Raw genomic sequence first — 24,952 nt, 5'->3', positions numbered from 1 at the left:
GAGGGTGGCAGACACCAACAGAATCAACAAACTCATTTGTAAGGCCAGTGATGTTGTGGGGATGGAACTGGACTCTCTGACGGTGGTGTCTGAAAAGAGGATGCTGTCCAAGTTGCATGCCATCTTGGACAATGTCTCCCATCCACTACATAATGTACTGGTTGGGCACAGGAGTACATTCAGCCAGAGACTCATTCCACCGAGATGCAACACAGAGCGTCATAGGAAGTCATTCCTGCCTGTGGCCATCAAACTTTACAACTCCTCCCTTGGAGGGTCAGACATCCTGAGCCAATAGGCTGGTCCTGGATTTATTTCCTGGCATAATCTACATATTACTATTTAACTATTTATGGTTTTATTACTATTTAATTATTTATGGCGCAACTGTAACGAAAACCAATTTCCCCCGGGATCAATAAGGTATGACTATGACTATGACTAACCGGCCTTTCCGTCCCAACGAGCCCACACTGTCCAAATACATGTGAACAATAAGCCTACTAACCTGCCCCCACCCCCCTTCACCTTTTTCCTCTCTCACCTTATCTTCTTGACTGCCCATCGCCCCCCCCTTGGTGCTCCTCCTCCCCTCTATTCTCTCTGTCTTCTCCTATCAGATCCCCCCTTCTCCAGCCCTGTATCTCCTTCACCAATCAACTTCCCAGCTCTTCACTTCACCCCTCCCGGTTTCACCTATCACCTGGTGTTTCTCCTCCCCCTCCCCCCGCCTTTTAAATCTACTCCTCAGCTCTTTCTTTTCTCCAGTCCTGCCGAAGGGTTTCGGCCCAAAATGTTGACTGTACTCTTTTCCTAGACGCTGCCTGGCCTGCTGAGTTCCTCCAGCATTTTGTGTGTGTGCTCTGGATTTCCAGCATCTGCAGATTTTCTCTTGTTTTTCACTGCCCTCCCATCTGTGATCTTTGCTGCCCTCCGACTCTGCGGACCTATCACCTACCATCTCCAACTTCCTCCTCCCCTCCCACACCTTTTTGCTCTAACTTCTTATCTTTTTTTCCAGCCCTGAAGGAGGGCCTCAGCCCGAAACTCCGACTGTGTACTCCTTTCCGTAGATGCTTCCTGGCCTGCTGAGCTCACTGAATAGAAGGGCGTCCATTTGGAACAGAGGTGAGGTGGAATTTCTGTAGCCAGAGGGTGGAGAATCTGTGGAATCTGCTGCCACAGGCAGCTGTGGAGATCAAGTCATTGGGCAGAGTTTGATAGATTCCTGACTGGTCAGAGCATGGAGGGATACGGGGAGAAGGCAAGAAGATTGGGGCCGAGGGGGAAAATAGACCAGTTATGTTGAAATGGCGGAGCAGACTCGAGAGGCCAAATGGTCTAATTCTGCTCCCATGTCTTATATTCTTCTGTTTTGTGTGGAGTTTATAAAAACACTACTGAGACATTTAAACTTTCACTTTCATGTGCCTTGAACCACAATGTGCTTGTGCAGAGCAGTGATTGCTGACACACTTAATTTACCAACCAAATGAACCACACATAGATGTCATAACAGAGAATACACACTCAGTGGCCACTTTATTAGGTACACCCGATCATTCTAGTATCTAATCGGCCAATCGTGTGGCAGCAACTCAATGCATAAAAGCATGCGGGCATGGTCAAGAGGTTCAGTTGCTGCTCAGACCAAACATCAGAGGCTGGTACAGCGGCTAGCGCAACGCTGTTACAGCTCGGGGCGTTGGAGTTCAGAGTTCAATTTTATAAGGAGCCGCTGTACGTCCTGCCCATAAAAACACGTGCGTTTCCTCCAGGGTCCAAACACCCACCGGTAAGTAGGGTGATTGCCCGTGATTAGGCTGGGGCCGAACCGGTGGGTTGCTGGCGGTGCGACTCAAAGGGCTGGAAGAACCCGTTCCACATTGCATCACAAAAAAATAAATAAATAAAATACTCAAGTAAACACACGTTACAACAGAAGAACATCTCTGAACTCACAACGCGTCAAACCTTGAAGTGGACGGGCTGCAGCAGCAGAAGGCCACGGACGTACACTCAGTATCCATTCTATTAGGTACAGGAGGTAACACAGTAAAGTGATCACTGAGAGTAGACAGGGTTGTAAAGAGACCTCAGTGTATTAAGTGCAGGAGTTGGGATGTAGTGTTGAAATGGTATGAGATGTAGGTGAGGCTGAATTTGGAGAATTGTGTTTGGATCTGGTCACCCACCTTCAGGTAAATATCTGTACGTTTGAAAGAGTGCAGCAAAAATTAACCCATAGATATTGCTGAGACTTGAGGACTTGAGTTGGAGGGATAGGTTCAACATTTACTCCCTGGAGCACAGGAGAGTGAGGGGGAGATATTATAGAAAAACAAAGTCATGAGGGGTATAAATATAAGCTGGTTCGTTCGTTATGTGTTGTGTCAAATGACGTGGGCCATCGGGGTCTTTCCATGACCATGATTGTTCTTGGCCAATTTTTCTACAGAAGTGGTTTGCCATTGTCTTCTTCTGGGCAGTGTCTTTACAAGACGGGTGAGCCCGGCCATTATCAATACTCTTCAGAGATTGTCTGCCCGGCGTCAGTGGTCACATAACCAGGACTTGTGATCTGCACTGGCTGCTCGTACGACCATCCACCACCTGCCCCCATAGCTTCACATGACCCTGATCGGGGTGGGTGAGGGGGGGCTAAGCAGGTGCTACGTTTTACCCAAGGTTGACCTGCAGGCTACCGGAGGGAAGGCGCACCTTACGCCTCCTTCGGTCAAGACGTATCTCCACCCCGCCCCCGGTATAAATAGGGTGAACGCGTGCAGGCGTTTTCCCCTCAGCTTGGGTGATATGAGAATTCGGGGTCGTGGACTAGGGTGAAAGATAGGATATTTATGGGGATTCTGAAGGAGAACTACTTCACTCGGAGGGTGGTGAAAGTGTGGAACGAGGTGCCAGTGGAAGTGGTGGATATAGGTTCAATTGTTGCTTTTAAGAGAAGTTTGGATAGGTACCTGGGGGAAGAAGGGACATGATCTGGGTCAGAGTAAGTGAGACTAGACTGAATACCCTGCTTGGTACAGACTAGATGGGCCGAGGGGCCTGCTTCTGTGCTTTGTGAATCTATGTCACTTTGAGCTCTGAGGAGAACAGGTCCAGCTTCTCCACGGAGCAAGAAGTTAGCAAAACAATGAACCTACTGATGCGTTGGCTGAGTCCTTGTAACTGAGGCACTGTCTCTACAATAGCAGGTACTGCAAAAATAAAACAACAAGCACTCAATTGCTCTTAATGGATTCTTGCAAAACTCTCCCGAGGCCTTTCAAACTTGCTGAAGTGAAGACCAGATCGCAACAGGCCGTCTCTTTACGGCCTCGTCGCATCTCAGAATTGGCCGGCAAGTAGCGTGGTGAACAGCATAACCGCCATCACCGCGTCAGCGACCCGGGGTTCAATTCTGCCGCTGTCTGTAAGGAAGTTCGGCGTTCTCCCTGTCCCCGTGTAGTTTCCTTCCACGTTCCAGAGACGTATAGATTCGTAGGTTGATCAGTCACATGAGCGTAGTTGGGCAACGTTGGCTCATTGGGCCGACAGGGCTGTATCTCTAAATAAACGTATGTTCATTTGGGCTACGTTCTCCCCGTGACCGCGTGGGATTCCTCCGGCATTCAGATAACGTACGGATTAGTAGGTTAATTGGTCACAGGGTGTATTTGTACAGTGCGGACTCATTGGGTCAACGGGGTTGTATCTCCTCATAAAAATAAATCCGTTTGCTGCCAAGTTATAAGTGAGAAACGCACAGTCAATAGAAATATACTTCAGAAAAATGAGTAGGTGTGACAGTAGAGGGTGAGTTACACGTGGGAGGATAGTCACACCGAGTTAACTGGTTATCTGATAGCTACAGCTGGTTGACTGGTTATCTGAGGGGTTGGGTTGGGATTCCTCCGCGGGCTTGTTTATCGTTGCTACATCCCTGGCAACGTGTCACTCCTGATTGCCAGCGACCTAGTCTTACTCATTCCCATCAAGTCTGAGCTGGAGTATTTCCCAATGAACCCCATGCGCGGCATGCAAGAGAAGATCTCCCGAAAGGCATCCCAGAAGGTTCTTATCCTGAAGACATAGATAACTGGGTTGACCACAGAGTTGACGTGGGACATGATGACTGTGGTTAGCATCAGAGTCGTCGGGACGTGGCACTTTGGGCAATAGAGCTTGATGCAGTTCAGGATATGCAGGGGGATCCAGCTGAGGGTGAAACAGAAGAGGACGATGAAGAGCGAAGTGGCAGTCTGAAATTCCTTACGGATTATTTTCCGCCGCTTCTCCTCCAAGCTGATGTTGACGTTCCTCTCGGCAATCCTCCGGATCTGCTTCTTAACCTCGAGGAAGATCTTGGCATAGATGACGAACATGACGAAGAGCGGGAGGAGCATGCAGCCGATGAAGCTGAAGTACACCATGTAGGTCTCGTCGATGACGTTGTGGAAGAGGCACCTCTCGTCGCCCATGGGCATCTTCCGCCAGCCCATCAGGGGCACCAGCCCGATGACCAGCGCCAGCGCCCAGGAGGTGATGATGACGCGCGCCGTGTTCCTGGGCGTCACCAGCGCCTGGTAGCGGAAGGGGTTCAAGATGGCGACATAGCGCTCGACAGCAATGGCTAACAGGCCAAAGATGGAGGCTTGGGTCAGGACGAGGAGGGTGCACAGCATAAGGACGCAGAGGTAGTAACTACACCTGGGGAGGCCGAGGTCCGAGAGCAGAGCACACGGGATGGCCACAGCGCCGACCAAAATGTCCGCCACAGCCAACGACACCAGGAAAAAGTTAGTTGTTGTCCGTAATTTTCTTTTTCTGGTCACAACAAAACAGATAAAAATGTTCCCCAAAACAGCAAAGAATGCTGTTAGGGTTTCAACTATAAAGTAGCCAATCCGGATATGCGGGAGAACATTTGAGCAATTGATCTTGCTCAAGGACAGGTTCGATGGAGCAGCGACCAACACATCCATAACGAGATGAGAATGCGCAAACCCTTCCTCCTTATTTTTTCTTCCTCTTCCTCTCATCCCTTGAGGTCTTCATCACTTGTTCTTCACTCCCACTTTTCACCAAAGGCAAATCTTCAACAAGCAGGGCCAGTTCCACCTTAAAAAAGATAGAGTCGTAGAGTCACAGAAAAGAACAGCACAGAAACAGGCCCTTCAGCCCATCTAGTCTATGCAAAACCATTTAAACTCCCATTGACTTGCACCCACATCATAACCTTCCAAACTCCTCCCATCCATGGACCTACCCAAACTTCTCTTAAACATTGAAATCGAGCTTACATGCACCACTTGTGCTGACAGCTCGTTCCACACTCTCACGAACTTCTGAGTGAAGTTTCCCCTTCATGTTCTGCTTAAACTTCTCACCTTTCACCATTGGCTCATGACCTCTAATTGCAGTCCCACAAAATCCTTCATATATCCCTCATAATCAAAATCTATCAAATCTCCCCTCAATCTTCTAAATTCCAAGGAATAAAGATCTAACCTATTCAATCTTTCCTTATAACTCATGTTTGCCAGTCCCGGTGACATCGTTATCATGGCACCATGTCACCAGGCTCCCTAACTCCTTCCTGAGAAGGGACTAAAGTGGTCCATTTCTGCAGTGTACATTTCTGTGATTAAGCTCATAAGACAAAGAGACACAGGTGCAGATTTACTATTTATTTATTGAGATAAGGTGCGGAATAGGCCCTTCCGGCACTTCTAGTCAGATTTAACCCTAGCCTAATCTCGGGACAATTTACGATGACCAATTCACCTCCCAGCTGGTACGTCTTTGGACCGTGGGAGGAAACTGTCGCCACCCGGAGGAAACCCACGTGATCACAGGCGACTGCGGAGGCAAGTCTGTATTTAAGGCAGAGACTGATAGATTCTCGATTGACCAGAGCATTTAGGGGTACGGGGAGAAGGCAGGAGATTGGGGCTACGCGGGAAATGGATCAGCCATGATGAAATGGCAGAACAGACTTGACGGGCCAAATGGCCCAATTCCACTCCTATATCTTACGGTCTTGTTTTCTTGTGCAAATTATGTAGAGTTCATGTTAATTTCAGTGTATAAAAATATTGTTTGTCACTTTTTTTAATATACTGTGCTGCTTCTGAAAAAAGACTACCCTTTATACGACACCCTGGGTACGTACAACTGCAGCAATAAATGTAAACTTGAACTTTTAACCCACATCTCCCAGCTTGTATTTGTTGAGAGGAGGGAGAGCAGCCTTCTATCTCGTATTAAGTTATTGCATGAAAGCTCGCAAAGCCAAGGCCTGAATGATGATATTTACAAAGATTTATTCTCCTTGCACAGGGCGTTGGCTGAACGTGCCCTCATTATCTGTATGTCCTGGTTAACCAGACGGCACCCTCTCAAAGGTAAATAACAGGGCGGTGAGTCTGAGCCACAAGCCTTCCATTGGTTTATTCTGGCGTTCAAATCTTAGCCGATCTGCTCTGGGGATATGCTGAGTATTGATTTCAAAATCATTGATTGGCTTTTCTGTCATAACATGCCAACCTGGTTCCTTAACACAAAATGGACCTGGGTGTTGGGAGGCTCTACACTCAATTATAGCTTCCTCGGCATCCAGGACATTTTCAAGGAACAATGCCTCGGAAAGGCAGCGTCCATCATTAAGGATCCCCATCACCCAGGACATGCCCTCTTCTCATTGCTACCATCAGGGAGGAGGTACAGGAGCCTGAAGACACACACTCAACGATTCAGGAACAGCTTCTTCCCCTCTGTCATCCAATTTCTGAATGGACACTGACCAATGAACACTAACTTAGTGCTTTTTTTCTCTCTTTTCACACTACTTACTTAATTTAATTTTTTAAAAAAATATACAGTACTGTGCAAAAGTCTTATGCATATATATATAGCTGGGGTGCCTAAAACTTTTACACAGTACTGTATTTGTCAATGTGGAGCAGAGAGCAAGTTGGTAAATCCGGCGGGAGCAAAGGATGTTGGGAATGGTGGGGGTGGCGCGCTGCAGGAGGGGTGTGGGCCAGGTGGCAGAGAAGGAGTGCCGGGTAGGGGTGGGGGGGTCAGGGGTGCAGTGGCACCGATACAGACACACCCAGCCCTGAGACACTGGGAAAGGTCATTTGATTCCAAACAATTGGTTTATTGATCATTACAGAATGTCTCTCTGGTGCTTCCTGCTCCCCCCCCCCTCTCCCTTCCCCTTTTCCCAACCACGATCCCCCTCTCCCTGTCCCCTTCCCACTCCCAGTCCACAATAGAGACCCAGATCAGAATCAGGTTTATCATCACTCACACATCATGAAATTAGTTTTTTTTTGTGGCAGCAGTACAGTGCAATACATAAAATTACTACAGTACTGAGCAAAAGTCTTAGGCACCCTAGCTACTGTATATATATGTGCCAAAGACTTCTGCGATATTACTGTACAGATTTTATTTTTGAGTATTACAATGTACTGCTGCTGCATAACAACAAATTTGATGACATGTGCCGGTGATATTAAACCTAATTCAGATTCTGGTTCGGTCTTTGAGGAGATTTTGGAATGTCAGCAAAGATTCTTGCAAATTTCTGTGGAGAGCATTCTGACCGGTTGCATCACTGCTTAATTCCTGGGATGTCCGGACTGTCTTACGCAGAGAGGTGAGAGACTGGGCTTGTACACGCTGGAATTAAGGAGATTGAGGGGGGATCTGATTGAGGCATGTAAGATTATTAAGGGATTGGACAAGATAGAGGCAGGAAATATGTTCCAGATGCTGGGAGAGTCCAGTACCAGAGGGCATGGTTTAAGAATAAGGGGTAGGTCATTTAGGACAGAGTTGAGGAGGAACTTCTTCTCCTAGAGAGTTGTGGAGGTGTGGAACGCGCTGCCTCAAAAGTCAGTGGAGGCCAATTCTCTGGATGCTTTCAAGAAGGAGCTAGATAGGTATCTTATGGATAGGGGAATCAAGGGTTATGGGGACAAGGCAGGAACCGGGTATTGATAGTAGGTGATCAGCCATGATCTCAGAATGGTGGTGAAGGCTCGAGGGGCCAAATGGTCTACTTCTGCACCTATTGTCGATTGTCTATCATCACCTGGAATGGAGCCTTAAACATACAAGAGGTTGCAGGGGTAAATTCAGCCATTTCCATCGCAACCCCCTCCCCACCATCGAGGACGTCTTTAAGAGGCAACACCTCATGAAGTGATATCTGTAATTAAAGACCCTCCCCACCCGCGACACGACCTCCGCAGGGAGGAGCTATACTAGCCTGAAGACCCATTCCCGACAGTTCAGTAAGGGCGTCTTCTCCACTGCCCTTGGATTTCTGAATGGTTCACGAGCCCACGAACACGGCCTCATTATTCAGCTCCTTCCACTCTTTTTGGAACCTCTAATCATTTTTACGTTTTGCACTGTGAGTGAGTGAGGCCCCTGTCAGTCAGGGTCGACCGTGGATGTTGCGACCCAGCTGTCTGGATACACAAGCCAGGGGCAGTACGATACGGAGAGCTGGCTGTTGCCCGTGCGGCAGGCTCCCCCTCTCCACGTAACTGATGAACCCAAAGGATCGGCAGAGACCGATACAGTTTGGCACCAGCAGCATCGCAGGAGTTGCCGGTCAGCGTTGAACTCAACGTGGGACTGCCTTACGGACTCCAGCTCTGTTATTTTTTTACTCAGGCTTTACTCCCAAATCCTTCCCCATGAGAGGGTATAACCGCAAGGCAGCTGAGGTTTGAGATCAGAGTTTTCCTTCTTCTAGATGAGCTGCCAACCACGGCCAATAAGCCCCATCTGCCAGAAGACAACAATTTCCATGCCATATGCCCGTGATATTAAATTTGGTTCTGATTTCGACTTCTTACGTGTGTTGTCCTACGGAAGGGTCTTGGCCTGAGACATCGGCGGTACTCTTTTCCGTAGATGCTGCCGGGTCTGCTGAGTTCCTTCAGCGTTGCCTGTGTGTTGCTCACATGTGGTCATCATCTTGCCTGTGCTACATGTGCTTTGTGCTGTGTGTGACTGTTGGTATTGTGTTTTGTACCTTGGTCCCGGAGTAACACTGTCTCGTTTGGTTGTATTCATGGGTATGTCATGTATGGTTGAATGACAATTCAACTTGAACTTGCACAGCACTGACACGTACACCCATGGCATTTGGAGGATCACTCCAGACTGAGGAGACCCCTTTGTATTCTCCCATTCAGTCAGATTAAGTGAGATTAAATAAGTTTACTTAACAACTGCCCCTCCATCGAGCAACAAATAACTGGCCAAGTTTCATCCATCAATCATCCTTATTTCGTCACTGCCCACTGTGATGCTTTTTTTTTACAAATGACATATACTTGGGTGGAGGGGGTGGTGGAGGTATGTCTCTCCCAAAGGAGGTGTAAGGTGCTCCTTCCCTCCGTTGGCCTGCAGATCACCCTTGGGCAAAGTGTAACACCTGTTTAGCCCCCGATCAGGGTCAGGTGAAGCCATGGGAGCAGGTGGTGGATGGTCGTACGAGCAGCCAGTGCAGATCACAAGTCCTGGTTGTGTGACCACTGACGCCAGGCAGACAATCTCTGAAGAGTATTGATAATGGCTGGGGTCACCCGTCTTGTAAAGACACTGCCCAGAAGAAGGCAATGGCAAACCACTTCTGTTGAAAATCTTGCCAAGGACAGTCATGGTCGTGGAAAGACCATGATCTCCCACGTCATACTACATGGCACGTAACAAACAAACCGACGATCATTTACAACCAGCCTTTCAGCAACATCTTGTGTGTCTTGCTTTGGATTTCCAGCATCTGCAGAATCTCTTGTCTTTAGAGTTTAAAGTGGCCGGCCAGAGGGAGTTGTTAGCCTGGAACGTACTGCCTTCACCGTCAAGACGGGATCAAACCGGTCTGCATCATTGTGCCAGCCCTATTTACCATCCTTATTGCTGACGTCCTTCTCCTTATTGGCCAAGACCTGTCACAGGGAATCCCAATGGTGTACAGAATGGACAGCAACCTCCAAGGTCAACACCACCACTATCATGAAGCTTCAGTGTGTGGATGCCAGTGCCACTGCAGCACACTCTGAAGAAGACCTCCAATCTATGCTGGATGCCTTTCCCAAGACACTTAGGGCCCTTGGTTTTGTTATGAATATAAAGAAGACATGGGTCCTATATCAGCCACTGCCCAAACAGCCATTTTTTAAGCTCTCCATAAAAGTTAACATTATCACCCTTGGAAAAGTAGACTTCTTTCCCCATCTTGGCAGCATCAACTCGGAGATAAACCACACCCCCCCCCCCCCCCCCGAGTGGTGCAAGTGGACCCTATACAAGATTAAGGAACTTCTGGGACACGTACTGAGGAAAGAGAAGCTCGAACCTCTTGCAGAGATGGGAGAAACTGATGGGAGAAAAAGTCGCGGTCAACAGCGTATTCAAGGGAAAGGCAGGCAAAAGTTTTGAAGAGTGTATTACAACTAGTCAGGTTAAAGACAGATGGAAAACCATGATCGCCCACATCATATGACTTGGCACATAATGATGATATGGGAGGTGGGATTAGTATAGGTGGGTACTTGATGGTCAGACCATAAGATGACAAGGAGCAGAATTAGGCCATTCAGCCCATCAAGTCTGCTCCACCATTCATTCATGACTGATATTTTCTTCTAAACCCTATTCTCCTACCCTCTCTCTGTAACCCTTAACTCGCCCCCCCATCAATCTCTTTCTTTCTTTTTCAATCTTTTTATTAATTTCAGAGAATGAAAACATAACAAAGCAAAAATACAAGTAGTAGGAGATACATTGTTACATTTAAAATGAGTAATTGTAAAATCAAATAGTAAAAATTAACGAAGCTCCCAATCGTGTAGAATAATAGTGAATAATACAAAGCAAAAAAACTGAAGAAAAATCATGAAAAAGGAAAAAAAGGAAAAAAAAAACCCCATCCCAAGAAAAAACTAAACTAAAAGACTTGGGCAATACTAACAACTTGAAAATGGGAAAGACGAAAACCTTAGTATCGATGACTCCATTCCTCTCAACATCAATCTCAAAATACACCCAATGAATTGGCCTCCACTGCCCACCATGGCAACAAATTCCACAGATTCACAATCTTCTGGCTGAAGGAGATGTTCCTATTCTCAGTTTTAGGGGGGCATCCATTTATTTTCTATCTGTGCCCTCAGACTCTGCGACCAATGGAAACATCTTCTCCTCTTTCACTTTATCCAGGCCTAGTAGGTCTCAATGAGATCTCCCTCATCCTTCTGCAAGGACACGATGAGCCAGAGGACCTGTTTCTGTGCTCTCGGACTCAAGGAAAAATTTGACTGCAACTCTTAAAAGAAGTGTGGATAAGTACATGGATGGGAAGGGTGAGGAGGGCTAGCTACGGACTTCAACTTCCCTCATATAAACTGGGACCTTCTCAGTGCAAAAGGCTTAGATGGGGATAAAATTTGTTAGCAGAGTTTCCTAAATCAGTATGGATATAGTCCAACAGTAGGAGGGGCTGTACTAGACCTGGGGCTGGATAATAAGCTTGAGCAGGTGACCTCCCTTTCAGTGGGTGAGCATTTAGGGAACAGTGACCACAATACTTCAAATTTTAAGATAGATATGGACCTTGCGGGAGTGTATTAAATTGGAAAAGGGTGAATTATGAGAGCGTTAGGCAGGAACTAGGGAGAGTTAAATTGGGAACAACTGTTTTTGGGCAAGTCCATATCTGACACGTGGAGGGTGTTTAAAGACCAACTGTACAGAGTATAGGGCATGCATGTTCCTGTCAGAAGGAAGGACAAGGACAGTGAGGTAAGAGAACTTAGGATGTCGAGAGAGTTGATGAATTTGCTCAAGATGAAAAAGGGAAAGTATGTAAAGTGTAGGAAGCTGGAATCAAAGACAGCCCTTCAGCATTATGAAGAAGCCAGAAAAGGACTCAGGAAGGGAATTAGGAAAGCGAGACGGGGCCAAGGAAAGTCCTTGTCAAGTAGGATTAAAGAGAATTCCAAGGCATTCAAGGGCAAAAGAATAACTGGGGAGAGGATAGGGAACCGGGAACATTTGCTTTGATGTGGAGGATATGGGTGAGGTCCTTAATGAGTATGTTACATCAGTATATACCAAGGAGAAGGACATGGAGGACAGGGAGATCAATGGCAAATGTATTGATATGCCAGGGCATTTCAAGGTAAAAGAGGAGCTGGTGTTGGGTCTCTTAAAGATCATTAAGGTGGATGTCCTGAGGGCCTGAGGAGATATACCCGGGTAATTGAGATCTCAATGGATCTCAACATCTCAATAGATGGGCAATTGAGCCTTTTGTCCAAGAGCCTGGTGGCTGAAGGGAAGCCTTGATCTGGTGGTGTGAGTCCTGAGGCTCTTGTAGCTTCTATCTGATCGCAATGGTGAGAAAAGAGCCTGGCCTGGGTGATGGGGATCTCTGACGTGGGGGGTGGGGGGAGCTACTGCATGGGATTGAAGGAAGCTGCAGAAAGTTGTAAAATTAGTCAGCTTCACTTTGGGTACCAGCCTCCATAGTATCCAAGACATCTTCAAAGAACGGTGTCTGAAAAAGGCTGTGTCCATTTTTAAGGACCCCCATCATCCCGGGAATGCCCTCTTCTTATTGCTACCATCAGGAAGGAGGTACAGGATCCTGAAGGCACACACTCAATGATTCAGGAACAGTTCTGTCCCCTCTCCCATCTGATTCTTAAATGGACTTTGAACCTATGAACACTACCTCACTTTTATTACTTCTATTCTTTCACTATATTTAATGTAACAATTTAATACGCATATACAGTATATACTTACTGAAAGAAGATTATAGCTGGGAGCTTAATGTCTAAGGATACACATTGTATTGCAAAGACAGAGCAGAGGGTGCGATGTTGTTCTGCTGGTAAAAAATGAAATCAAATCATTTAAGAGGAGTGACAGAGGGTCACAAAGTGTTGAATCATTGTGACAGAGCTAAGGAACTGCAAGGGTAAAAAGACCCTGATGGGAATTGTATACAGACCCCAAACAGTAGTAGCCTACAAATTACAACGGGAGATAGAAAATGCATGCCAAAAGGGCAATGTTACAATAGTCATGGGGGACTTCAATATGCAGGCAGATTGGGAAAATCAGGTTGGTGTTCGATTCCAGAGGGAGGATTTCTAGAGTGCCAATGAGTTGGCTTTTTACAGCACCTTGTGGTTGAGCCCAATGGAGGATCAACTATTCTGGATTGGGTGTTGTGCAATGAATCAGAATTGATTAGAGAGCTTAAGGTAAAAAAAAAACCTTTAGGAGAAATGATCATAATACGATCAAATTCACACTGAATTTTGAGAAGCAGAAACTAAAGTCAGATGTATCAGTATTACAGTGGAGTAAAGGAAATTACAGAGGCATGAGAGTGGAGTTGGCCAGAATTGATTGGAAAAGAACACTGGCAGGGATGATGGCAGAGCAGCAATGGCTGGAATTTCTGGAAGCAATTTGGAAGGCATAGAATATATACATCCCAAAGAGGAAGAGGAAGAAATATTCAAAAAGAAAGATGACACAGCCGTGGCTAACAAGAGAAGTCGAAGCCAATATAAAAGCCAAAGGGAGGGCTTATTATAGAGCAAAATTAGTGGGAAGTTAGAGGATTGGAATGCTTTTAAGAACCAACAGAAGGCAACTAAAAAGTCAATCAGAAGGTAAAAAAGGAATACAAAAATAAGCCAGTCAATAATATTAAAGAGGATACCAAAAGTTTCTTCAGATACATGAAGTGTAAATGAGAGGTGAGACTGGATATCAGACAGCTGGAAAACGATACTGGAGAGGTAGTAATAGGGTTCAATAAAATGGCAGATGAACTGAATAAGTAATTTACATCAATCTTTATGATGGAAGACATGAGGAATATGGTGGCAGGGGTCAGGGGTCATAAAGTGTCTGAAGTTACCATGACTAGTCAGAAGATTCTTGGGAAACCTGGACCAGATGATGTACACCCCAGAGTTCTGAAAGAGTTGGCTGAAGAGATCGTGAAGGCACTCGTAATGATTTTTTCAAGAATCACTAGCTTCCTGAATGGTTCCAGAAGACTGGAAAATTGCAAATATCACTCCACTCTTCAACAAGGGAGAGAGGCAGAAGAAAGGAATTATAGGTCAGTTAGTCTGACCGCAGTGGATGGGAAGATGTTGAAATCAATTATTAAGGATGAGGTCTCAGGGTACTTGGAGGCACATGATAAAATAGGTCAAAGTCAGCATGGTTTCCTCAAGGGAAAATCTTCCCTGACAAATCCGTTGGAATTCTTTGAAGAAATAACAAGCAGGATAGACAAAAGAGAATCAGATGATGTTGTGTACTTGGATTTTCAGAAGGCCTTTGACAAGGTGCCACACATGAGGCTGCTTAACAAGCTATGAGCCCATGGTATTACAGGAAAGATCCTAGCATGGATAAAGCAGTGACTGATTGGCAAGAGGCAATGAGTGGGAATAAAGGGAGCCTTTTCTGGCTGGCTGCCGATGCCTAATGCTATTAAACAGACATCTGTATTAGGACCGATTCCTTTTATGTTATATGTCAATGATTTGGATGATGAAATTGATGGTTTTGTTGTAAAGTTTGCAGACAAAGACAGGTGGAGGAGGGGGTAGTTTTGAGGAAGTAGAGAGGATACAGAAGGACTTAGACAGATTAGGAGAATGGGCAAAGAAGTGGCGGATGGAATACAGTCTCAGGAAGTGTATGATCATGCACTTCGGCAGAAGAAATGAAAGGGTTGACTATTTTCTAAATGGGGAGAAAATACAAAAAACTGAGATGCAAAAGGACTTGGGAGTCCTTGTGTAGGATTCCCTAAAGGTTAATTTGCAGGTTGATTCTGTGGTGAGGAAGGCAAATGCAATGTTAACACTCATTTCAAGAGTATTAGAATATAAGAACAAGGATGTAATGTTGAAACTTCAAAAAGCACAGGTGAGGCCTCACTTGGAGTGTTGTGAAGCAGTTGTGGGCCCCTTATCTTTGAAAGGATGAGCTGAAACTGGAGAGGGTTCAAAGGAGATTCACAAAAATGATTCCAGGATTGAATGGCTTGTCATATGAAGAGCGTTTGATGGCTCTATGCCTTTATTTGCTGGAATTCGGAAGAATAAGCTGTGGCCTCATTGAACCCTATCGATTGGTGAAAGGCCTTGGTAGAGTGGATGTGGAGAGGATGGTGCGGGAGTCTAAGACCAGAGAACACAGCATCAGAACAGAGGGGCGTCCTTTTAGAACCGAGAAGAGGAGGAATTTCTTTCGCCAGAATGTTATGAATCTGTGGAATTCTTTATCACAGGCAGTTGTGGAGGCCAAGCCTTCATGTATATTTAAGGCAGGGGTTGATAGATTCTTGATTGGCCAGGGCATGAAGGGATATGGGCAGAAGGCAGGAGAGTGGGGCTGTGAGAACAATTGGATGAAATGGCGGAGCAGACCCAATGGGTCAAATGTTTATATCTGATGGTCTTACTGTAATTGATTGATTGATTGATTGATTCCTGTATTATAACGTATTGCAATGTACTGCTGCTGCAAAGCTAACAAGTTTCATGACATAAGCCGGTGGTATTAAACCTCATTCTGATTCTAGTCGATTCTGCTTTCCTACGACAGCAGGTTTCATGTAGATGTGCTCAATGGTTCAGCACATTCCCCTGAAAGCCTGAAAGCACCTACGACCAGGCTAAAGGGCAGCTTCTACCCCGCTGTCATCAGACTCTTGAACCACCCTCCTGTATGATAAGGTGGAATTTTGGCCACACAATCTACCTCATTACAATCTCGCACCTGCACTACACTCTCTTAGAAGACTTTACACTTGAAAACATAGATCACAGAATGTAGAACAGCACCGCACTGTACAAGCCGTTTTAACATACTCCAAGATCAATATAACCCTTCCCTCCTACATAGCCCAGTTTTCTTTCATTCATTCTATGAGTCTCTTAAAAGTCTGTAAAGTACCTGCTTCTACCACAAGCCCCAACAACATTCCATGTACGTACCAATGTCTGTGTAAAAAACTCTCCGACATCCTCCCAATACTTTCCTCCAATCGCCTTAAAGTTGGATCTGGACTTCCAGTATCTGTAGGGTGTCTTGTGTTTCCTCTAAAGTTATGCCCCCTGATATTAGCTATTTCTGCCCAAGGAAAAAAAGTCCCTGGCTCTCCACTCGATATACGCCTCTTACCACTGTAAACACCTCTATCGTCTCCTGTCAACCTCCTTGGCTCCGGAGACAGATGCCCTAGCTCACTGATTATATCAGAATCACTTTATTGCCAGGAGGTGAAACATCCCAGAATTGATTGTGGTTCGGTGCCAAGCATAAAACCTGGGACAATATCATGACAGACAACACAATAGCGAGCAACGATTTGCAAGATAATAGTGCAAACAACCATGAGCAATCAACAACTGGAAAAATGGTCAGATGTGCAAACATCGATCATCATCAGGTTCCGTGCCCAGTTTGAGCTTTGACTGCCATGGCCCACACACTCCTGTTTCGGGTCAAGTGGATCAATTCATTGGTATTCATTTCCAGTTCTCTGGCTGCTGTCTCCATCATCATTTCTTCCCTTCAATCTTTCCCATAATTACCGTGCATTCTAACTCCTCTTTCCTAATCACATGTCCAATGAAGTTACGTTGCCTTTTCATGATCTCATAAATTATTTCTCTTTTTGTGTTTGCTCTGTTCATGACATCCCCGTTAGATATTCATTTCATCCATGATATTCTTTGCATCCTCCTCAAAAGCCATATCTCTGATGCTTCAATTCGTTTCCTCATGTTACTAGATATTGTCCAGCATTCTGAGGCATATAACATAACTGGATAAACGTAACATTTCAGTACTCTGAGGCGGGTTGTCATGCCTAGTTTAGTATTGGTCAGTATACTCTTCATTCTCGTAAAGGTGTCTTTTGCCATCCCTATTCTTCTTTTGATGTCCATGTCGCACCTGCCACCTGATGTCACCCAGCTTCCTAAGTAGCAAAAGTTCTGTACTTGTTTTATGTCTTCCCCGTTTATTTTCAGCCTGCAGATAGGATTCTCCTTCTTTTTGGATATCACCAAACATTCTGTCTTTTTGCAATTGATAGATAGACCCATTTTTGCACTTCCTTCAACAATTATATCAATTAAGTTTTGTAGTTCTTCCTCCGTACTTGCAAATAACACAGTGTTATCTGCATATCTGAAATTATTGATGTTTTCACCGCCAGCTTTGATTCCCAAGATGTCTCTTATTTTTTGTAATATTGTTTCACTGTACACATTAAATAAATCAGGGGAGAAAACACACCCTTGTCTAACGCCTCTCTTGATTTTCACCAAACTGTCTCACTTCTCCATCTATTCTTACAGTGGCAGTTTGTTCCCAGTACAGATTTCTGATTAGGCGGAGGTCTTTCGAATCTAGATCTAGAGTTTTCTGTAATATTTCAAATAACTTATTGTGCTTCACTTTATCAAATGCTTTTGTGTAGTCGATAAAACAAGCAAACAAATCTTTTTGCACTTGAATAGCTCGTTCTGATAGTATCCTTAACATCAATATCCTGTTTCTTGTACCTTTGCCTTTCACAAAACCACATTTTTCTTTGCCTATTTCAGCTTGTATCTTACTTTTAGCTCTTGTCATCAAAATTCTGAAAAGTATCTTGGTGATATGACTCATTAAACTTATGATCCTATGTAATTCACATAGATAATCATCGATAATCAAACTTAAATAAATGTGAACATATGAACAGACTCAATAATTATCAACAGAATAAGAAGAGACATCATAAGACATGCTCTCTATTCCAGGCAGCACCTTCTACACAATCCACAACACCACCAACCTTTGTGTTATCTGCAAACTGACTAACCCACCCTTTGAATTCTTCATCCAAGTCATTCGTAAAAAAGCGCAAAGAGCAGGGGCCCCAGGTCAGACCTCCAGACTGAAAATGCTCCATCTACTACTTCCCTCTGTCTTCTGTGGGCAAGCCAATTCTGTATCCATGCAGCCAAGTTCATTGGATCCCATGCCTTCTGCCTTTCTGAATGAGTCTACCATGGTGACCCTTGTCAAACACCTTCCTGAAATCCAGTAATCATCCATCTTCATCAATGTGCTTTCTCACTTCCTCAAAGAATTTACCCAGGCTCGTGAGGCACAACCTTACCCCTCACGAACCCACGCTGACTATCCCTAATCAGATTACACTTCTCCAAAAGCTCAAAATCCTGTCGCTGAGATCCTCTCCAATAACTTGCCCACCACTGACGCAAGCCTCTCTAGTCTATAATTCCCAGGGTTATTCCTTTTCCTTTTCCATGAACAAAGGAACAACATTTTCCACCCTCCAATCTTCTGATCCTACCCTTGTGGCCAGTGAGGGTGCAAAGATCCTGGACGATGGCTCAGCAATCTCTTCCCTCACTTTCCATTGTAGTCTGGGTATGTTTGTTTACTGAGATACAGTGGAGAACAGGCCCTCTGAGCCACACTGCCCAACAACCCCGATTTAATCCTAGCCTAATCACAGGACAATTTACAATGACCAATTAACCTACTAACAGGTACGTCTTTGGACTGTGGGAGCAAACTGGAGCACCCGGAAGAAACCTACATAGTGACGGAGAGAAAGTAGAAACTCCTTACAAACAGTGGCAGGAATTGAACCCGGGTCATTGCTATTGTAAAGCACTGCGCTGACCACTACTACAGTACCGTTTCGCCTATATCCTGCCTAGCCCCAGGGCTTTATCGTTCCTAATGTTTTTCAAAATGTCAAATACATCCCCTTTCTTAATGTCGACACGTTCTAGTGTATCAGCTTGTTTAATGCTCTTCTCAAACTTGTTAGAGTCCCTCTCACTGGTGAAAAGTATTCACTTCGGAATCAGAATCAGGTTTAATTTCACCGGCATATGTCATGAAATTTGTTGTCTTTGTGGCAGCAGTGCAATGCAGTACATAATAATAGAGGGAAAAAAGTGAATTACAGTGAGTATATATTAAAAAAAATAGTTAAATTGAATAAGTAGTACAAAAATAAAAATTGAAAAATAGTACTGAGGTAGTGTTACACACAAAATGCTGGAGGAACTCAGCAGTCCAGGCAGCATCTATGGAAAAGAGTACAGTCGATATTTCAGACTGAAACATTTTAGCAGGACAGAAACCCTTGCTGAAGCATCGATTGTACCCTTTTCCTAGATGCTGCCTGGCCTGCTGAGTTCCTCCAGCATTTTGTGTGTGTTGTTCGGATTTCCAACATCTGCAGATTTTCTCTTGTTTGTGAGGAAGTGTTCATGGATTCAATGTCCATTCAGAAATCTGATGGCAGAGGGGAGGAAGCTGTTCCTGAATCGTTGAGTGTGTGTCTTCAGGCTCCCGTACCTCCTTCCTGATGGTAGCAATGAGAAGAGGGCATGTCCTGGGTGATGGGGGTCCTCAATGATGGATGTCACGTTCTCAGGCATCGCTCCTTGAAGATGTCCTGGATACTACGGAGGCTGGTGCCCGTGATGGATCTGACTGAGCTTACAACTCTCTGCAGTTTACTTTGATCTTGTGCAGTAGCACCTTAACGCGCCCCCCCCCAATACCCGACGGTGATGCAGCCAATTAGAATGATCTCTATGGTACATCTGTAGAAATTTCCGAGTGTTTTTGGTGACAAACCAAATCTTCTGAATCTCCTAACGAGATATAGCTGCTATCGTGCCTTCTTTATAGCTGCATCAATATGTTCTGTCCAGATTAGATCCTCAGAGATATTGACACTCAGGAACTTGAAATTATTCACTCTCTCCACCTCTGATCCCTCTATGAGGACTGGTGTGTGTTCCCTCATCATGCCCTTTATGAAGTCAATTGTTTGGACCTCCCTTACCTCCTCCGTCTCTAAGCGTGTTTCCTCTGCCATCTTTTATCAATCTTACCCTCACTTTCATCATCCTGGTGTTCTTCACGTGTGAGAGAACACCTTGGGGTTTTCCTTAATCCTAATTTATTCTGCATTGTTATCGAGTAACTTAACTCTACCTCAATATCTTGGGACTTCATCACAATCACCATTCTGTGCCGTGTCGTATGATGTGGGCGATCACGGTCTTTGACCATGATTGTTCTTGGCCAATTTTTCTACAGAAGTGGTTTGCCATTGCCTTCTTCTGGGCAGTGTCTTTACAAGATGGGCGACCCCAGCCATTACCGATACTCTTCAGGGATTGTCTGCCTGGCGTCAGTGGTCACATAACCAGGACTTGTGATCTGCACCGGCTGCTCATACGACCGTCCACCACCTGCTCCCGTGGGTTCACATGACCCTGATCGGGGGCTAAGCAGGTGCTACACCTTGCCCAAGGGTGACCTGCAGGCTAGCGGAGGGAAGGAGCACCTTACACCTCCTTTGGTATCTCTACCCTGCCACCCTGCTTCTGCATCATTTTCTACCTGAATTTTCACCCTACACGTAGGATTAAAAAATTGGGTGGCACGGTAGCGTAGTGGCTAGCATGGTGCTGTGACAGCTCAAGGCATTTCGGAGTTCGAAGTCCGATTCTGGCACCGTTCTGTAACGATGGCTTTTCCGCAGGTGCTCCAGTCTCCTCCCACAGTCCAAAGACTTACCAGACTGGTTAATTAGTTCTAAAGACAGGAAGGTCTGCAGTTGCTGGAAAACCACGGCAACACCCACAAAATGCTGGAGGAACTCAACAGGTCAGGCAGCATCCATGGAGGTGAATTAAACAGTCGACGCTTCGGGCTGAGACCCCCTCTTCAGGTTAATGGGTCAAAGTGCATTGTCCCGTGACGAGGGTAGAGCTAATCAGGTTCATCGAGTGGTGATGGGGTGGCATTGCTCGAAGGACCGGAAGGACTAAATCAGCCCTGTATCAGTCAATAAAAATAAAATATAAATCCAGTCTGCTAGACGAGTTCCATCTCAACACTACCAATAACTCATTTATACATGCCCAGTAGCTTAATATGATTATAATTGTCCCCATTAAGTCATTTAGACTTGGCTTATCATAGTTCTATGTAACACACCCCAGTCTTCCTCCTAGTAAAAACATACTTGCATCTCCTTCCCACCTGTGACATGAAGTCATGGGGCTGAAAAGTTGACTGTGTGTTTCTCTCTCCACAGATACTGATCGACTCGCTGAGTGATTTTTTTTTTCCCCACCGTTTTTTATTCTCTCTCTGGTTTTGATCCTAATTCCCAGGATCTGTCATCTCTTCGATTTTCATGAACTGGTCCAACTTTCCCCTCATCAGTCGATGATTAACTTCCCATAAAACAGGTCGGAAGCCTGTTAATGTGTAACAGATATTAAGATTGCTGCAAACATTGAGCCAGATCTGTGTCAGAGCCAGCTATAAGCACCTTCAGCTTTGATCTTCGGTCTATGACGACAGTCAAGCACCTCGGTTAGATGACTTCATTGTAATCAATGTCTGCTATCTTTTATACAGTATAAACAAGATATATTAAAAAAAAGGTGACTGTTGGAAAGTAAACAGAGGCTGCCGGTCTCTGGTATCCTTCTGGCTCATTCTGTGTGTGAGCTATCTAAACCTCAGATTAGATCTGAATGCCTGACTCCCGGCCCCCTATATAAATCAACAGAACACCTTGACCGGGTTCCAGCCTATAACTCACGGCCAGGTATCTGAAAGTGGGTTGCCGGGAGCTGTAGCTCATTGGCCAAGAAGGGCCTGTTCTGTGCTGTATAGAATACAGAAATCTACAGCACATTACAGGCCCTTCGGCCCACAACATTGTGCTGACCATATAACCTACTCTAAAAACTGCTTAGAATTACCCTCTATTTTTCTAAGCTCCATGTACTTAATCTTAAGAGTCTCTTAAGAGACCCTCTTGTATTCCCCTCTACCACCAGCACTGGCAGTGCATTCTACACACCCACCACTCTCTGTGTGAGGACCCCTTACGTCCTCCTTGTACTTACTCCCAAGCACCTTAAAACTATGCCCCCTCATGTTAGCCATTTCAGCCCTGGGAAAAAGCCTCTGGCTACCCACACGATCAATGCCTCTCATCATCTTATACACCTCTATCAGGTCACTTCTTATCCTCCGTCGCTCCAAGGAGAAAAGGCCAAGTTCACTCAACCTATTCTCATAAGGCATGCTCCCCAATCCAGGCAACATCCTTGTAAATCTCCTCTGCACTCTCTCTATAGTATCCACATCCTTCCTGCAGTGAGGTGACCAGAACTGAACACAGTACTCCAAGTGGGGTCTAACTAAGGTCTTGGATAGTTGTAACATTACCTCATGGCTCTTGAACTCGAATTATCCCTAAATGTATAAATAAAGTCCCCAAATCCCTCCTTTAGATTCCAGTCTGTAACTCACTCCTGCATGTGTGTCATCCCAGACAGTCAAGTCAAGACAAGTTTATTACCATTTAACTATGTACACATATACCACCAAACGAGACAAAACCTCAGCAGATCAGCAGTCTTTGAGATACTCAAACCACCCCATCTGGCACCAATAATCATTCCACCGTCAAAGTCATTTGGATCACATTTCTTCCCCATTCTGATGTTTGGTATGATCAACAACTTAACCTCTTCTTCTTCTTGTAAATCTTAATGATGCTTGGCAGACTAACAGAAGGCCATGGGAGATAGGAGCAGAATTAGGCCATGTGACCCTCCATTCCATCGTGACTGATCCGTTTCCCCTCTCAACCCCATTCTCCTGCCTTCTCCCTGTAACCTTTCACGCCCTGGCTAATCAAGAGCCAATCAACCTCTGCCTTAAATATACCCAGTGACACGGCCTCCACAGCTATCTGTTGCAACGAATTCCACACATTCACCATGCTCTTGCTTAAGAAATTCCTCCTCAGCTCCATTCTGAAAGTAACCACCTCTATATTGAAGCTGTGCCCTCTGGTCCTACATTCCCCCACCATAGGAAACATCCTCGCCACATCCACTCCATCAAGGCCTTCCAACAGTCAAGAGGTTTCAATGAGATCCATCCTCGTTCCACTTCCTGTCTTAACAATATCAGTGATATTCAAACAAACTTTCCATGTTAAATTGTGTCTGTCCCAAAGATCTCAAATTAGCAATTAGATGCTTCCTTTGCGCCTCATAGGAATCACATTAGATTAGATTAGATTAGATTATGAGGACACTCGGTCCTCATTTATTGGCATTTAGAAATGCATGCATCGTTTATGCTCCTAATATGGACTGTCCGGAATTTTATAAATCATTATTCAATCAGTTCCCGAATTTGAATGAGTTTTCTTTCATTGATCTGGAGCGGAGATCTTAATACCTGTTTATCTCCAGCTTTGGACCGTTCGGCTCCTCTACGGACCTTACCTAATAAATCTGCAACTTTGATTAATTCATTCCTCTCTGATTCTGGGTCGACGGACATTTGGCGTTTTTTGCATCCTCAGGAAAAAGATTTTTCTTTTTTTTCACATGTTCACCATTCCTATTCAAGAATTAATTATTTCTTTATTGACTCTCGTCTTATTTCTTCAGTGATTAAATGTGATTATGACTCTATAACCATTTCGGATCATGCTCCACTTAAGCTTTCTATTAAAATTCAGGCCAATACACAAAATAATAGACAATGGTATTTTAATTCGCTGTTGCTTCAGGACTCGGACTTTGTTAACTTTGTGAATGAACAGATTGATCTTTTTTTTACAATCAATTATACAGAGGATATTTCTGTGAACATTCTTTGGGATACTTTTAAAGCTTATATTCGTGGTCAGATTATCTCGTATTCTGCTGCTTTGAGGAAGAAGCTGAAGCAGGAGGAGTTGGTAAATGTGGACAAGATTAAGGAAATTGATAAGAAATATGTTATAGCTCCCTCTGAGGAGTTATATAAACAAAGAACTGAATTTCAAATGGAACACAGTTTATTACTTTCGTCCTCGATTGTAAACCAATTAAAGAAAACAAGAAGTGAATTTTATGTACACAGTGACAAAATTGGCAAACTGCTGGCTAACCAACTGAAGTCTAATTATGCTAAATCTCAAATTAATCAGATTTATAATCAAAATGACTGACTGATACTTGATCATGCGGGGATTAATCAAACCTTCTGTGATTTTTATTCTTCCTTATATCAATCAGAGTCTCCTCGAGACTCTAAATATATGAATGATTTTTTAGATAACCTAGACTTCCCTGAGATTTCACAGGATATGTCTTCTATGCTAGATACTCCCATTACCACTGATGAGATTAAGAATGTTATTTCCTCTATGAATTTGGGGAAAGCTCCTGGCCCTGATGGGTTTACCGTAGAATTTTATAAATGTTTTGCACTTTCATTAATCCCTTGGTTCTGTAGGGTTTTCGAGGCTTCATTAAAACTTGGTAAACTTCCCGAATCTTTCAATAGAGCGTCAATCTCTCTAATATTAAAGAAGGATAAAGATCCTGCTCAATGTGCATCTTATAGACCAATATCTTTATTAAATGTTGATTCTAAAGTTTCTTCTAAGTTATTAGCAAACAGATTAGAAAAAGTACTTCCTTTTATTATTTCGGAAGACCAAACGGGTTTTATTAAAGGTCGTTACTCTTTTTATAACATTCGCACACTGTTAAATATTGTTTATACCCCCTCACAAAATGTTCCTGAGTGTGTTATCTCTTTAGATGCTGAGAAAGCTTTTGATAGAGTGGAATGGCCTTATTTATTTAAGGTGCTTGAAATGTTTAATTTTAACCCGAAATTTATATCCTGGATCAAACTGTTATATCATTCTCCTGTGGCCTTGGTCCGTACTAACTCTCTAAGTTCACCTTTTTTCCCTCTTTTTCGAGGTACTCGACAAGGT

General features: G+C 44.5%; 1 protein-coding gene and 1 long non-coding RNA gene across 2 annotated transcripts; one reads left to right on the top strand and one right to left on the bottom strand.

Annotated features, from left to right (window-relative positions):
- The first annotated feature begins 1,037 nt into the window (after positions 1 to 1,037).
- Positions 1,038 to 23,572, top strand: LOC140203768 (uncharacterized). The gene is made up of 3 exons (XR_011887395.1): positions 1,038 to 1,128; positions 6,343 to 6,407; positions 21,236 to 23,572. It is a non-coding gene; the product is annotated as an uncharacterized lncRNA (long non-coding RNA).
- Positions 1,597 to 5,077, bottom strand: adorb1a (adenosine receptor B1a). The gene has a single exon (XM_072269829.1). The coding sequence runs from the start codon at positions 5,040 to 5,042 to the stop codon at positions 3,936 to 3,938; it is 1,107 nt and encodes a 368-aa protein (XP_072125930.1). The 5' UTR covers positions 5,043 to 5,077; the 3' UTR covers positions 1,597 to 3,935.
- Positions 23,573 to 24,952: the final 1,380 nt, after the last annotated feature.

Source organism: Mobula birostris, chromosome 10 (genome assembly GCF_030028105.1).
Source record: "Mobula birostris isolate sMobBir1 chromosome 10, sMobBir1.hap1, whole genome shotgun sequence".
NCBI lineage: Eukaryota > Metazoa > Chordata > Chondrichthyes > Myliobatiformes > Myliobatidae > Mobula > Mobula birostris.
Note: the sequence above shows the minus strand (reverse complement) of the source record. Positions and strands in the feature narration are given on the sequence as shown.

What these genes read in the sequence shown, in the direction of transcription:
- adorb1a (XM_072269829.1), bottom strand. Translation starts at nt 5,042, where the DNA reads ATGAGAGGAAGAGGAAGAAAAAATAAGGAGGAAGGGTTTGCGCATTCT.